The following is a 15,359-nucleotide window of genomic DNA, read 5'->3' as shown; positions in this document are numbered from 1 at the left end:
ACAGTATTATAGTGCATTTACCATAGTCTCCTATTGCAGATATCATATGTCATATATCAAATTGTATTCTGGCGACACAGGCAGAACAAAATAAGTATTGTGAATGACGGGTTACATTTTGTTGTTCTCAATTATTTCAAAAAGTTTTTAAAAATTTCAATTTTTTTAACATGTTTTTTTTTGGAATAGCATTTTTTTTTAAATATTACGTCACTGTAGCACGCAAAAGAATGCTATTTCGTGATGCCATGGGACAATAGCTTTGTGATTTCATATACTAAACCAATAAACATGAGATTATAACTTTCTCAGAAATTTTGAGTAGGCTGCTGTGGAAGTTAAAAAAATTTCTAAAGTTACTTTACCCTTTTCATAGTTAAATCAAAAAGTCTATTAAATAACACTGTACGCGATGGGACGATATAGATTGAAACAAATTTGAAGAATTCGCCCAATTCGAGACCAGCTGATTTGCTATTTTTAAATTTAGTGATTGCATAAACGATTTCGTGCTGACAAATTGGATCGTTCAGTGTATCTGAATTTAGTTCAAAGTCAATCTCAGTATTATCATCAACCGAATATTACAGATAATGGAACTTTTTCCGAAAAAGAAAAGCAATTTGCTGAAATACCAGTCATCAGGTATGGTCTTATTAATGATGGAATTAGACACTAAAATCGTACTCAGGAAACTTTAAATTGCGATACTCTAGAAAATAGAGAAGTAGACATGAGCGCATAGTTCACAACATAGAGAAAGAACTGAGCGATCAAAACTACCATAATGATTTATTTATTGACACACGCAGCAATGATTTTCCGTTCGGTGTGAGATTTCGCGTGATGCATGAAAGGCGCAGACCGAACGTCTGCTGCAAAAATCGATCGATTCGATTTTGAAATTACGTTCATTACGTAGTGGTACATACTTGCATCACACATATTTTATCATCTAAATCCATTTTCGACCGACAATGTCTACCCTTTACTATCATTAGATTGTGGTCATTTATTCTTAGTTGCCAAATGCATTTGCTAACAGTTGTTGTCCTTCACATTAATTATGTGGTCCTCCATTTTAAATTATTTTTGTTATACGTTCGCAATTTAATGTTGTCATAACACAGTTGTAGTTGCCTCGATTTCCCTTTCCCACTGTTTCACATAATCCACTGTGTCTTGTTTTTTATATTCTGTTGTTATATTTCCAGTAGCTTATGATTTGATTTTATCCACTAATAATTCGATCCCGTATTGTCTTTGTCCAGTGACAGTGCAGTGTGTGTCTATGTTGCATATTACTGAATTGTGAACTAGGCTGTGCTCTTTTTGTTTTGTTCAAAACTTATACCAGTATATGTAATCATTTTATTAATGAAAACTGAAAGTGGCTGTCTTTCCAATTCCCTCTTACTGCTATAATTGTTGCTGATTGATTCACCTGATATAACATTTCGGAGAACTTTAAATTTCCTGTGATTGATGTGTCTGTGTATTTTTCTATTCTCCCAATTTCACATTCATATTAAGATAGGTTTAATAACATGGACCAAAAATGTTGAACCATGTTGTTAAACTAATATAAGTTTATGTATTGATTATTTAGTTTAATATAAAAGAATGCTTTTGTGTAAATTGTTCTTTTGCTATGTCAAACTTTTCAGTGGGCTAAAAACTATTTTAACTATATCTATTTCTGTAATTTAGTTACTTTTAAATATTAGAATCTATCTAATGCCTTTCGGTGAACGGGAATTATACATTGCAAGTGTCCAGGCATGACTCGATTCCTTAGTGTACGACCACAATTAAAATCAATTCAAGTATTCAGAACGAACGTAAGGTTTACGCATGTCCCTTCATACATGGATTCATATCGTTATTGGTCACGTGAACACAGCTCATGTTCCAGAGATAACCGACCCATTATCGTGTTATCAAATTGTAGTCTGATACCTGTATGTATAAGGAAATGATATCGGAAAATCCCAACGTGAAATTTGAATCACGTGACGAGGTCATATGCTAATAGTGCCTTTATAAATACTCGAACAAAGCAAACTGACAAATAAACAGCGTATATACTTCCTCGTGTACGTAAATCAAGCTCATTCATTTGAAGATCGGCCGTACAAGTAGTATTGCCACAACTCGGGTCCACACTCACATTCTCTTGCAGCCTTCCGCTCATCTGAACACAATGGTCAGCGCTCTAGTACGACTCTGTGTGGTGGTCGTCGTATTCATTGGTTGCATAACACAGACGTGTGCACGGTGGCCAACTCAGGCTGCAAATCCGGGCTTCAAGGCTAGAATAACCAAGAATGGTTTGAAGTTCAGTAAGTATAATGGGCCACTCATTGCGTAACTGTTTCTTTATAATTAGGGTTTGGCAATTAGTAGCATTCGGGAGGGGTGTTGGTAGAATTAAAAACATAATTTGCATAGGAAAAAATCATTTAAAAAAACATTTCGCGCGTTTAAATCTTACGCATAATGGAAACAACAATCACAGCAAATTCCTTTTAAGTCCGAAACTAAGTGAAGAACACAAATTGCACAATGTCTCTGCCATCACCCCACCCATAGTTTCTAATGGTTCAACCCTTACTTATTTACCCCCACGCGACGCTTAATTTGACTTCCTCTATTTGTCGTTTTTAAAATATCAAGCATATTCAGTGTGTGTGTTTTTTTCAGTGCCTTTAAACAAAGAACTTTTATACTTAAAAACAAACATACACCTTGGTATAAATTGGTGACTGAATAATCAGACTTTCTGTAGGTTTGTTCCTTCGAAAATGAAATCGAAAGTTATTTGATTACGTCAGGAAATAACGTCACACCATTGTACCATGGCATGCTGATATCCGATAATGGATGACTTTGTGAAGATGACCCTGTCACAATGACGTCATTGTTTGCTTCCTCGTTACGTGTGAAACTCGTAGGGAAATGGTACGGTTACGTGGTTAGCTTGTTCGCCTCGTATGATCAGGGGGGTTCTGGGATCGATTTCCAGATTCGACTGTTCGCTCAGCAAAATAAAACTATATTGGTTTCGGGAGACGGAAATACACCCCTTATTATGACCATGGACGTTCGTACGTCCATGTTCTGACATAAGACCGGGACAAAAATCACCAGGAGAGAAACAGCATCGATTTTTATTTTCGTAATAGTCGTCTAGCATCCAAAAAAAATATTTGAAAAATATTTCCATATTTCACTCTGTTGTATCTTATTCCAACTGTATGTCATCGTAAGTCAGTGGACGTGAAACTAAAAGCGGTGGTTCTAAAGGGACCGACAGAATGCATATAATTTTAATGTTAGACTGTCCAACTTTGAGCATTAGAAATTTTGTGGGGAGGAGATGGTTAGAAAAAATGTGCAATTTTTCACGTTCATCATGATTCTTTTCCCCTGATAATGTTATTGTTTAATTCCTTTCATTAAATATATGTAAATTTTGTAAATGGAAATATAGTTATAAATCAGTATAATTTATTGTGTACGGGTTGTATTTTCTCCAATTTCATCATTTTTCGCTCATTGTATAATTGTTTATTTTTTTTACGTTTTTTGATTATATCATTGTGCTGAACTTTTTTTCTTTGAGCATTTTTTTTAGCTTCGATCTTTTTTTGTGTCGAGCATTTTCTGTTCTGAACAAGATTTTGAGCATTTTTTAAAAGCTTTGATCTTTTTTGTTTTGAGTATTTTCTTTTTCCTAGTTAGTCGCGAGCTAGATATACCCCGAAATTTAAACTAAACACTATTTCTTACGCACTTTTGTAATTTGTTTGTTTTTAAAATCTACAAATTTGTTGGCGGCTCAGGGTTTAGCATATGCACTGGGTGTGCTTTTGAACAATTACAAAAAAAAACGTGCGGTAATCAGAAAAATGTGCTAGTAGTCGACTACGTGCACTCAATTAAGTTCGTACCACACAATAAACCGACGCCACGTGTTGTTTTACAGTAAATGATGTGGGTGTAGGAATGTTGGCTAAAGATGTCCCAGGGGAAACTATTCCCGACATCAGCGGCACAGCTGATATCTCTATTGGCAAAGTAGACTACACCGTGTCCAGGTACGTACATACTTGATTATTGAATATGCAGTATATCACTCTAAGCGCTCTGGGGAAGCGTCGCCTTAATGCCCAGCACGTACGATGGCTTCATTTCAGTTTTTTGTTCAGCACATACAGTAACTGTATGCAGATATTGTTGCTAAGCACAGCGCAAGTGGGTGCGATGTGTTCCATCACCTAATCTAGCTGGAACGAGAAGCATGCCAGATGTAGACACGGCGGTAAGATCTCAGTTGACCATTAATCAAGTTGGGTCATTGGGCGTCTGGGATAAAACACTGATTTATGTTTGAAACCAAACAAAGTTGTTTGAAACGACATCATGATTGCTTTCACCATCTACGACATTCTGACGTCATCTTGGAAGCGCTTCGTCGACAGAGGAAGCGGCTTATAGGAAAGGTATTTTCTATTTTTCAAATCGGGATTTAAAGCGCGGTGGTCGTTGCGCTGCGCATATGCGACATTTGTGTTGATAAACATTGATTTTCCCACAATCCAATACGCCCTTCAAATGAAAATCACAAGTATGAGGTTTGACCTGGGCGCGACTTGCACTGATTACCGCGGGTGACTACTTCGATACCTTCTAATCACCTAAAAAATACCTAACTAAAGCTTGGAAACGTCTCAGTTTGTACCCGTCGATCTGCGCAACAGTCAAAGTCGCCATCTTTGTTTATATGAGACCCATATATCTCGCGCATGCGTGGCGCGACGACTACCGCCCTTTAAATTAAACCGTTTTGCATAAACAATGGAATATACTAGTACTAGTCTCTGTGCATGCTTTATTTACTAGGATCATTACTAAGATAACGCTACCTGTTTCGGTTTTCTTACGTCATCAGCATGTCTATCAGAAGCTTTAATGTTCCGGTAACTTCTCTGACGACGCAACAAGGCGTTGGTCTATCATTCAAAGCCAGTGGTGGCGCTATTTCATTACACGGTGATTGGAGGTACAAGTACAAGAAGGGGTTGTAAGTATTAAATGTACGACTGGATTGTGCAGCACATCGGAAACTGCGTATTATATCACGCGGCACAATTAACACAATGTCTTTGTAGGTAAACGTTCGACTTATAATACTGTGAACTCTGGCAAATGTGCAAACGTACAAATTTGTGCAAACATGAGCCGTTGGTGGCGCGCGTCATGTACGAACTTTGAACGAGCCTGCTTGGTTACTGACGTAATCGGGCAACATATCACCCAAACTTGAAACCCGTACTTATTTGTCACGTGACTTTCAGTTCTCCGGGCCGGTGGCGGAGGAGACTAGACGTGGCACAGATTTAGCGGGTTTTCGAATAATGGCTCGAATTTGATCGGGTAAACGACATTTTCTAGACAAAACATACTATGATAAATCATTTCGTGTCTTAAAAAGGAGGTCGTTGTTGTTGTACTTTTCGCTTGGACTTGATTTTTACATTACTCTAAAGTATACTGCATCCTAATATATATAACATCCATTATTAACAAAATTAATGTCACCTTTGCAATTCATTAATTTTTTCGTAAATTTGAGATGTTTGTATAATAACGTTTTTGATAAAAAAATATTTTTTGGACCTTTCCGAATCTACATACAGTGGATTATTGTGCAGAAGTTTTTATATCCTATCTCATATAAAACACATAAAAATGATCAAAATCACCCCCAAAATATTTTTTTCCCACAAATTTGCGTAAGTAATGAAGGCATTCAACAAGTGTACTTATACTCCATGGAAAACCCCACACCAGTCTGTGACATTTAATATTTCACAGAACACGAATCCGCTTTTTTTTAATTTCCATCTGAACACACAATATTTAATGGATGGCACAAACACAGTAAATTAGTTATGCAAATTAGCATTGTCTGACCTTTTTGACCTCCTCTAATTAAGAAAATTCAAAATAATAAAAGTCAGGATTGCCGTAACCGATTTGTCTGAAATGTACACACATGCCTCTTCTTCATGTTCGTTAATATATAGTTTCCCGGATATTGGATAGCATTTTATGAATGAAAGGAATCGCGCTTTCAATTACAAAATCAGTAATTTCTTTTTGTCAACTAGAAACAAACGTTACAAACAGGATAGTTCATTCTCTGAGTAGTGTGTATGTCTGGATCATGTCAGTGATGTATGTAATTAAATGCACTCTCCATTCCAGTATTCACATAAGCGATCATGGAAACTTTGATGCTACGGTTAATGGATTAAACATTAACTTGGACATCGGTTTAGGTAGGTGTATCTCACTGAATAATGACTTCATGGACACGAATAACACTGGTTAAGTAAATTATTTTGGAAAAATAGTACCCAAGCCTTAGCTTTTTAGTGAAATGTTAGGGAAAACCACCCGATTTCAAAACGGCGACCTCATACACATAGGTTGAACTACTAAAGTGGAATAACTTTTCCCAATATTGGCAGCACCGATGTTGTTAAAATCTACTTCACTTTTGCAAATTTCAACTCCTGTGACGATACTACCCACCATTTGCTTTGGAAAAAAACAAGACTATCAATTATTTCAATTTTTAATAAAATGGGTTCACGAAGTCGTCGTCATCTCTATGTTTACATTGTCGTCTATATGGTGAGTTTAATTTTAGCGTGCAGCATGTAGACTAAGAATGCACTTTAATTTCTTTATCCAAGATAGATGTTTTAAATTACCGGTAATTACAAAAAAAAAAACTCTCTCTTTTGTACAGGCAAGGACAGTACTGGTCATCCATCTATTACATCAACCCATTGTTCTGGTTCTATAAGTTCCATTAGTATAACATTTCACGGTGGGGCAAGGTAGGTGTTATGTGAACGAACGAACACTTATTAATAAAGAGAACAATGATATCACTGATTGGCGACAAGATACTCCACCATGTGTTTATATTAGTATGTTTGTTTTCTGTTACAGTTGGTTGTACAACCTCTTCTCCAGCTCTATTGAAAATACTCTCAAGAAGAGTTTGAATGGAAAAGTAATGTGCACTCAGCCGTATTTTCTTTTGATCCCCTTTCCTATATCGACTTATTCATACAAACGTAACTTTTGTGAGATAATAAATACTTTATAAGAAATTATCTTTATTATCAATTCATGGAGTAATTAATCTTGCGGTTGTAATGTATTTTAACAGTAAAATTATAATATTACGTTGATTTAGATATGTGATATTATTACCAAGGAAATAGAAGATCATGCCAAACCGTCGCTTGCAAATCTTAAACGTGAGTATTAATGACGTATTAATTAATCGTTATACGTTGAAGTCGCTCCATGACCTTAAAGCGGGGGAGTCGTCCCCTGCGCATGCGTCAGATGGCCATAGCGTGTCATTGTTTAAAACAAGCGTCTACCCATAAGCCTTTGCGTTTTTAGCGTGTGTTACCGTCGCTTGGGACTCAATTCCCGCGCATGCGCAGGTGACGACACTCCCGCTTTAAAGCTTCGTAGTCTTTTCTATCGCGTCATGTTTGATTGGGTCCAATGACCCCGTGAAGTACGCGATACATGCGGGCAATGCGTGACTTTACGACTGGAACTTTAACTGTAGTTCTCTGCTATATGTTTCTTTAAACTCGTCTTTGTTCATCTCGGGTCGTCGTTGCTCGACTCATCTTCGCCCACCCGGCCCGGCTATTGCAGAGTATTTGTGCGTTGTTTGTGTAACATTTGTCACTGTTATCAGAGCTGTGACCTGTAAACCCCCTCAACGAATTACCAGCTCTGGGTATTGGGTGGATATAATGTTGTATTTCTGTTTTTAATTAGTTGTTACCGATGTCGGACCTTATACGGAGCTAGATTATTCACTTGTTGACAACCCGATGTTTCAAGTGGATTTCATGGAGACGTCCCACAAGGTAACATTCTATATCGACGACTCTGATGTACGTTAAAATGTTCGTATCCACTCTGCGTACTTCGTAGTCGATTCTATGAATTTATTCATTGCAACTGTAAAATTAGGATTAATGTTTATTTCATGAATGCCCATATGAAAACATACTAAAGCCGGCTTAATTTTCATGCAATACTCCATCGAACAGGCCCGTAACAATATACCCTTTTCCCAAGTTGCGCCCTCTCGCGACGAAGCGCTTCGATGACGTCAGCATGACGTAGGGAGTTGTATGGTAGTTGTTCGTCATCTTGAATATTGCAAATCCCGACAATATTTTTGTTGTTGGGCGACCATACCTCAAAACAATTCCGACGATTTTAACTTTTAAATAGACGTTGTCCCGTCGCTAGAAGGCGCGACGTATATGAAATGTGTACGTACATCTTATTATGTACATTGATTCGGTAATTTAACAATGTTAAATTTGTCTATTATCACAAAAAAAACAATATTTTTGTTCACATGTCAAGCAAAACTGAATAATCTTACTATCTCTATTACACGGTACGGATTAGCACTTGTATACCACTATTTCCATACCGCTGTTCACACTGTATTTCTATTATGTTGTTTTACTGCGGCCCAGGGCGAATTCTACCCTAAGGGTCAGCGGAAAGAAGTACCATTTTCACCACCTGCGTTTACTGCGACAAATGCTACAAACAAAATGGTTTATATGTGGGCAACCGACTATGTCATAAACTCGGGAGGATACGTTTTCCAAGAAATTGGCAAACTGGTATACAATATCACCGATGATATGGTGAGTCGTTTGACATCATGATATATGATCTATACATCCAACGTTGTGAATTGTGAATGAATCATGAAATCCTCAAAAGGGTAAGAGCGGTCATCTGTGCCTGTACACGCAGCAAAGGGCATGTCAGTAAAGGTCGTATTTGAGTTGGAGTTCAAGTTATTTTCAATGTTTTGCTATGTCAGGTGAGCCCCAACCCTATCCCAATATTTATTACCAAATTTACTTCACGCTTACACTTACAACAAGTGTGATTAGATAATTATTGTAATGTTTCAATTTTTCAGGTCCCTGCAATGGCACCATTTCATTTAAACACAAGTAGCCTTGGCGTACTTATTCCGCAGGTATGACACTCATCCCCTCCAACACCACAACGAAACCAATGATTTGATTATGCGAATATTTTCGACATTTGGAATTCAAATAACTGTGAGATTTGATTACATGCGACTATATTATTCCCACTATGTTACAATTTGTCAACAGTTGAAGAAGCAGTATCCGAACAGACTGATGGTATTGATGATAAGTAGCACCAAAGCACCCCGGGTGTCTCTTGCTCCGAATAAATTGACTGGAAATTTGTGGGCCGACTTGGTAACATATGTAATACAACCCGATGGAACCTTAAAATATGTATTTACGCTTGAAACGGTAAGACCGTATGTATGAAAATTACACAAACGTTTCATTAAAAATGTAATATCGAGGCCAGTGAACATGCCGTGACTCGTATAACTTTACAAACATAACTTTTACTGTATAAATCTTCATTTTTAGGTCGTGGGTGGATCTGGTGAAGTTGGGTTTAACGCATCGAAAATCACTGGTCATGTGACGAAATTAAGGTAGTTATTATATGACAACGTGAGAAGGGTACATAGAGGGAGGGATAATGTAATAGGTTGTTCACATCAAGATGATATTTCTAATGAAAAATACGAGTACGAGTTTTGACTTGTGAGTGATTAATTACTGCACTAATTACACCGACGACTCATTCGATACTTTCCGATCACCAAAGAAATCTAATTAAAGCTTACCAGCGTCTGAGATTGTGCTTCTTTGTCTGTGCAATAGTCAAAGTCGTCATCTTAACATAATTATTAATATCTACCTTTTAGTTGTTATCTTTGTCTTAAATCATCGTTGGTGGCGCTTGGCATGAATGCTATGGAATTAACACGAGTATGAAAACAACAAATGTGTTTATTTTGTTTCAGTGCCAAGCTTAGTCTGAAAGACAGTGTTATTGGGCAGTTTGATGTAAGTATGTTACAAAATAAATATACATACTCTTATAGTACGTACAATAAATTCACGTATTCAGATCGTCTGTCATACTGGGCCATTTAAAAAGTCAAGTTGTGATATTAGACAATTTGACACATATTACGCAAAGTTAGTTACTAGTAGTTAATTTAGTTAGCGCCTTTGAATTTCGTGAAAGTATAGATCGCATACTATAAAATATCACAACTATCACCACGTGTTCAATGTGGGCCCCATAAGACGCGTATACAATGCATTTTTTGAGTACAGGAAATTCGAACGCGTGACGTGTAGGGACTCGCATGGCAGATAAAGATAGAGATACTGGGTTCGACCCAAAGGAATACACATTAGTTCTGTGCAATCAGTCCAGCTTAGTTGCTCGTCAGTCGGACACCAAAGTGCCCGGCTTCCAACCTCCAGTCTCCAATCCCCAACTCTCTGATTACGATTGCTTTCACTTCTGTTAAATATCCATGCATATATTACTAGTATATGTTATCTACCAATAGCTGCAAGACATTGACGTAATACGTAGTTTCTAGTTTTCGGCTTTCAAGGGTGAATAACTTTCAAATACTTACTGCAGTAAATTTATGAACACATCTGTAACCATCCAGTAGGACATACGCCCATAATATGATTCAGTATCAAATCTCTCAGGAAATCGCAATGTATGCGATTCTATATCAATACGGTGACAACTGTTGCGTGTTACGTCCCATCATATCAGATAGTCCGAGTAAACACTATTAATCATTGTCCGTGTTTCAGGTCGACAGGTTGCAGGGTCCTCTACAGTTATTGATCACATTTGGCGCAATACCTTATCTGAACAGTGAGTAATTTAATTATTGATAAAATGTCATGTAATGTTATGACTTATGTGGTCAATGCGTGACAAGACTCGCCCCAATCATGGAAGGTCCGTTGGTACCTCCCATGCTCCAATAAGCTACACGTGACGTCGGTGCTGAATTTGCTCCGCGCGACGTTACTATACGCAAATGAAACCAGTTATATATATTGCTGCATGTATCGTAATTAAAGGACAAGCACAATTGCCTAATAATGAAAAGGGTCCCAAATACACGGTACCAGAAGTGTTAGGCAAAATATTGCACCCAACGTGCATTACTCGGATTATTTTAAATGAAACCCGTTTACTTCCCATTACAGCTAAAGGGGCTGAAGGGTTTCCAATTCCAGACCTTGACGGAGTGGACTTCATAGATCCGGAGATTACAGTAGAAAAGGTACTTCTTACCATATAGAACTGATATTAATTTATACATACAATATATGCTGGAATTCATATTTACATGTGTATCTACACACGAGTAACGATCTTCGCAAGCCATTCTTATATTATTAAAACTTTGTCGATTATTTTTGTATTTTTCTTATAGGACGTCATCAAGATTGGTACAAATCTAAACTACAATCCAACGTCACCGTAACCATGGTTACTATTCTGTAGACTGGTTCAACCTTCGTCACTATTACAGTTATTTTCTTTAAAGTCAGCACGACGTAGCATGCTATATTTAGTTGCTATGTTACTTCCACTCTAGCTACGTGGATTTGCATAAATATTACCAAATAGTCAAACAGATGTTCGTAGTTGTCTTTAGCACACACACCGATATCCAGAAACACAGTATTTGAAATGAAACAGACTTTCTGTACTAGCTTCGAAAGTGTATTCCGACAAATGTCATTGTCTTTACTATTCAGATGTGTATATTATGCTTGGATCTGTAATTAACATCATCTCTATATGTAGCCGCCAATTTAAAGGACTATGACAGTTGTCTGGTTTTGCGTTATACGTTTCTTGAATTGTATTTTTTTACTATACCTAAGTGTTCCAAATATAGCGTAGTTAGTGTGAAATCACATTTAGTTAAGGGGTGATCCCATTGGCAGCTGTTCTAGAACTCGACAGTTTGTTTACAAGACTAGTAAGCAAATAACACCGAATAAACGGCAAGGTAAAGATTATGTCTAATTATAGTAAACACGTACTGCGTGCGTGACTCGAACCGGCGCTCGCGTACGGCACCTAATCGCCTAGCTTCACGCCACTACATGTCTTCCCCTCGGCCACCGGGCATCCCCAAAAAGGATGCTACTGTGTGTAATTGTTAAGATAAGGTTCAGGGGTGGATAACAAGAGACGAACTGGTGTACACTATAACAGATGACTTTATTGAAACTCCTGCCGTGATGTGTCAAAACACCCACTTATATACACAAGTTTACATTCCTTGCATTTTGGCGGAAAGTGACTTTGGCCTTGTACATGATTGGGTAATAGGGAAACGAGCTGATAGGTAAATAACTATTAATGAGGTTGTTTTATTGGCTAAAATTAACGTACTATGATTGGCTAAATTATTTGTAAGCAGAATCCTAAATCGACATCAAGCTCGGCTAGTTATATTTCCGATATTTCTCCGGGCCGCGAAATAAAAGATAGCCATGTAAACGAAAATGAACAAAAAGTTGAACAAAGTAAACGATAGTTTGAAGTAAAATACGAAAGTAAATATATGCGAAGATAAAATACAATTCAGGATAGATATCGATTAAATGCGAGTAAATATAAAGTTCGAAAATTCGTAAAATCAACACAGTCACAAACTGTCACAATAAGCTAAGTATAAAATGATCGGTATATTCAGTTCATAGTTCATATGTCATTTATGTTCTGTATGCGTAGTCGGGCAATCGCAGCAGCGGTTGTAGCTGGTGTACGGCGGGTAATTTCCGGTTTCAGTGGTCCGCGAAGGTTATCGTCGTCAGTAACTTCTTCAATGAAATTCCGCGCTTTGTGGTTCTTAATGATTCCATCATATGTTTGTAACAAATGCGGTGGAAGTTTACGAGTCATAGCGCGAGTGCGTTTCTCTGCAATACGAAAGTTAGTAGGCAGAAGAGGGTGGTCTTGTCTCCACGGTAACCCCGCAGTGTACCGTCCGTTTTCGATTTTGAGATGATTATCTCTGTAATGTTCGAAGTCTGTGTTCATTACTGGAGGTTGGGCATTATCAGTGATGCCGATTGTCTCGAGCTTCCAGTAATCCTGGAGTTGATCGTTTACAACAGACGGATTAGTAGCAATGTGTAGAATAGTTGCGTCATTGGCAAATACACTTTTAGGTCTGTATCCTTGAATAGAACCGGAAAGCAAATATCCAAGTATGGACGATACAGCAGTTGGACCGGGTCCACGAACAATGTGGTCTCCCACGAAATTCCAGTAGTAATCTGCGCCAATGAGAATCGATATTTCAAAGGATTCGCTTCCTGAAATGGGGTGGGCTAAGTTCAAATTGCGTAGATGAGGTAATTCCAATAGGGACGAAGTGATCAAGTTCTTTGTGGGAGTGGAGATGTTTGGAACAACGAGTGCGGAAATGTTCTTTTTCTTTCCTGTAATGGTGTGAACTGAAAGCGTAGAGACATTAAACGATCTAGCACGTGAACCATTGTCACCAAACGTTGCTAAGTTAATGACTTCACATTTGTCAGTTTGTGCATTGAGTTTATCGGCGAAGTATGTAGTTACGAAAGATCGCGTGGCCCCTTCATCGAACAATATCGTAGCCGTTGCAGTTTCGCTACCCGCGAATACTTCAGTTACGGCGGTTTTCAATAAAACTGGTCCATTATGCGATGCGGTATTCGCGGCAGTAGTAAAGTTCACGTGTGTTTGAGTTACTGGAGTAGTGGAGCTCTTGTCGTTACTAGTAGAGGTTCCCTTACATAGAGAAGTGTGATGTTTCCTCCTGCAGGCGCGACAACTGAATTTAGATTGGCAGTCCGTAACTTTGTGTTTACCGAGACAGTTGAAGCATAAACGATCGCGTTTTATTATCTCGAGGCATTTATTGTAGTCAGTCACAACTTTACAATGTATCGACGGATGGGCATCTTTGCAGTACGCACATACGATAGATTTAGTCGGTCTCGCCCGGATCGATTTCCGTGAAGTGACCGGGTCACTTCCCGTGTAGAATGCCGCAGTTACCGGGGTTTCTGTGTACAATTCGCGGTCATGAATATCGGCGGAGAATCCAGCTTGTAGAGCGTCCATCTCGTTATGGATGGCTTGACGAAGTTCGGGTAGATTCCATTCGTTATTTCCATGATCTCGCGCAATCTGTTTTCGTGTATTTGGCGGCAACTTTTCCATGACGATAGGTACGAGTAGATCGCCATAGGATTCTTCGGATTTTCCGAGCGAACTGAGCCCACGAATATAACTTTCTAAGGTGTCGTAAAAGTTTCGTAAGCTGTTGAAATCGCTAGATGGTTTAGGCATATCCCATAAAGCTTTCATGTAGGCACTTATTACTTTGTGTTTCTGTCCATATCTTTGTTCCAGTAGGTCGATTGCGTGATCATAGTTTTCATTTGTTAGTGTCAATCCTTCAATAGTGTGAGCGGCTTCGTCGGACAATTGAGCGTGCAGGTACTGAAACCTTTGAATCTTTTCGAGATTGGGATTGTTGTGAACTGCGGAATAAAATGCATCTCGAAAACTCACCCATTTCAGAACATCTCCGTTGAATGTTGGCAGCGATAACTTTGGTAGGTTTATGGTTCTGTTAGGTTGGGTGGATGAAGCGGCAATGGTGACTGCTGAACTGGTTGATGCAGCAGCGGGGACAGCAGGGCTTGTCGGTGGGCTTGTATCAGCTCGCGACTTTCTTTCGATAAATCGAGATAAAATATGTTTTTTCTCGTATATATCGGTCAGGTAATCGTCAGATTCGGTGATAGTCGCCTCCAAGCTGTTTTCTTCCGTCTGTTCGACTATTTGTTTGTCGAGGTTGATAAGATTTTCGTACTTCGATGAGATCAAGTTATGGATAGCAGTGAGTGAATCTAACGCATGTTGTCTTGGGGGAAAACGTTGACGTTTTCGTCAGCCTTTTTCAGGAGCTTCGTCATCTGTCCACGATGCGCTGAGCGAGTTCCCTTCAGTTTGGAAAGAGTTGGTCGTTCGGTCATCTTGAATCCTGGTCTCGGCACCAAAACAATGTGTGTAATTGTTAAGATAAGGTTCAGGGGTGGATAACAAGAGACGAATTGGTGTACACTATAACAGATGACTTTATTGAAACTCCTGCCGTGATGTGTCAAAACACCCACTTATATACACAAGTTTACATTCCTTGCATTTTGGCGGAAAGTGACTTTGGCCTTGTACATGATTGGGTAATAGGGAAACGAGCTGATAGGTAAATAACTATTAATGAGGTTGTTTTATTGGCTAAAATTAACGTACTATGA

The 15,359-nt window shown here is 38.4% G+C and overlaps 2 protein-coding genes across 2 annotated transcripts; one reads left to right on the top strand and one right to left on the bottom strand.

Annotated features, from left to right (window-relative positions):
- Positions 1 to 2,074: 2,074 nt before the first annotated feature.
- LOC100366286 (bactericidal permeability-increasing protein-like) lies at positions 2,075 to 11,884 on the top strand. Its single transcript, XM_085500106.1, has 16 exons — positions 2,075 to 2,342; positions 3,989 to 4,100; positions 4,955 to 5,086; positions 6,274 to 6,347; positions 6,824 to 6,914; positions 7,030 to 7,093; positions 7,280 to 7,343; positions 7,888 to 7,979; positions 8,607 to 8,783; positions 9,068 to 9,127; positions 9,270 to 9,437; positions 9,564 to 9,631; positions 10,007 to 10,049; positions 10,830 to 10,893; positions 11,235 to 11,311; positions 11,465 to 11,884. Exons 1-16 carry the CDS (start codon positions 2,204 to 2,206, stop codon positions 11,513 to 11,515), a joined length of 1,476 nt encoding a protein of 491 aa, XP_085356232.1. The 5' UTR covers positions 2,075 to 2,203; the 3' UTR covers positions 11,516 to 11,884.
- Positions 11,885 to 12,750: 866 nt separating this feature from the next.
- On the bottom strand, positions 12,751 to 15,077 carry LOC102809120 (uncharacterized). Its single transcript, XM_085500583.1, has 2 exons — positions 14,985 to 15,077; positions 12,751 to 14,913 (listed from the first exon to the last, which is right to left on the bottom strand). Exons 1-2 carry the CDS (start codon positions 15,075 to 15,077, stop codon positions 12,751 to 12,753), a joined length of 2,256 nt encoding a protein of 751 aa, XP_085356709.1.
- Positions 15,078 to 15,359: the final 282 nt, after the last annotated feature.

The sequence above is a fragment of the Saccoglossus kowalevskii genome, chromosome 6 (assembly GCF_978046115.1).
Source record: "Saccoglossus kowalevskii chromosome 6, keSacKowa6.1, whole genome shotgun sequence".
Taxonomy (NCBI): domain Eukaryota; kingdom Metazoa; phylum Hemichordata; class Enteropneusta; family Harrimaniidae; genus Saccoglossus; species Saccoglossus kowalevskii.
This window is presented reverse-complemented; position numbering and strand designations above follow the sequence as displayed.

Bases quoted from the DNA above. Each gene is read 5' to 3' on its own strand.
- LOC102809120 (XM_085500583.1), bottom strand. From the start codon at position 15,077: ATGACCGAACGACCAACTCTTTCCAAACTGAAGGGAACTCGCTCAGCG. The intron at 14,914-14,984 runs GTCAACGTTTTC...ATCTCATCGAAG, and splicing joins TGAAAAAGGCTGACGAAAAC to TACGAAAATCTTATCAACCT.
- LOC100366286 (XM_085500106.1), top strand. From the start codon at position 2,204: ATGGTCAGCGCTCTAGTACGACTCTGTGTGGTGGTCGTCGTATTCATT. The intron at 6,915-7,029 runs GTAGGTGTTATG...TTTCTGTTACAG, and splicing joins ACATTTCACGGTGGGGCAAG to TTGGTTGTACAACCTCTTCT. The intron at 7,094-7,279 runs GTAATGTGCACT...ACGTTGATTTAG, and splicing joins AGAAGAGTTTGAATGGAAAA to ATATGTGATATTATTACCAA.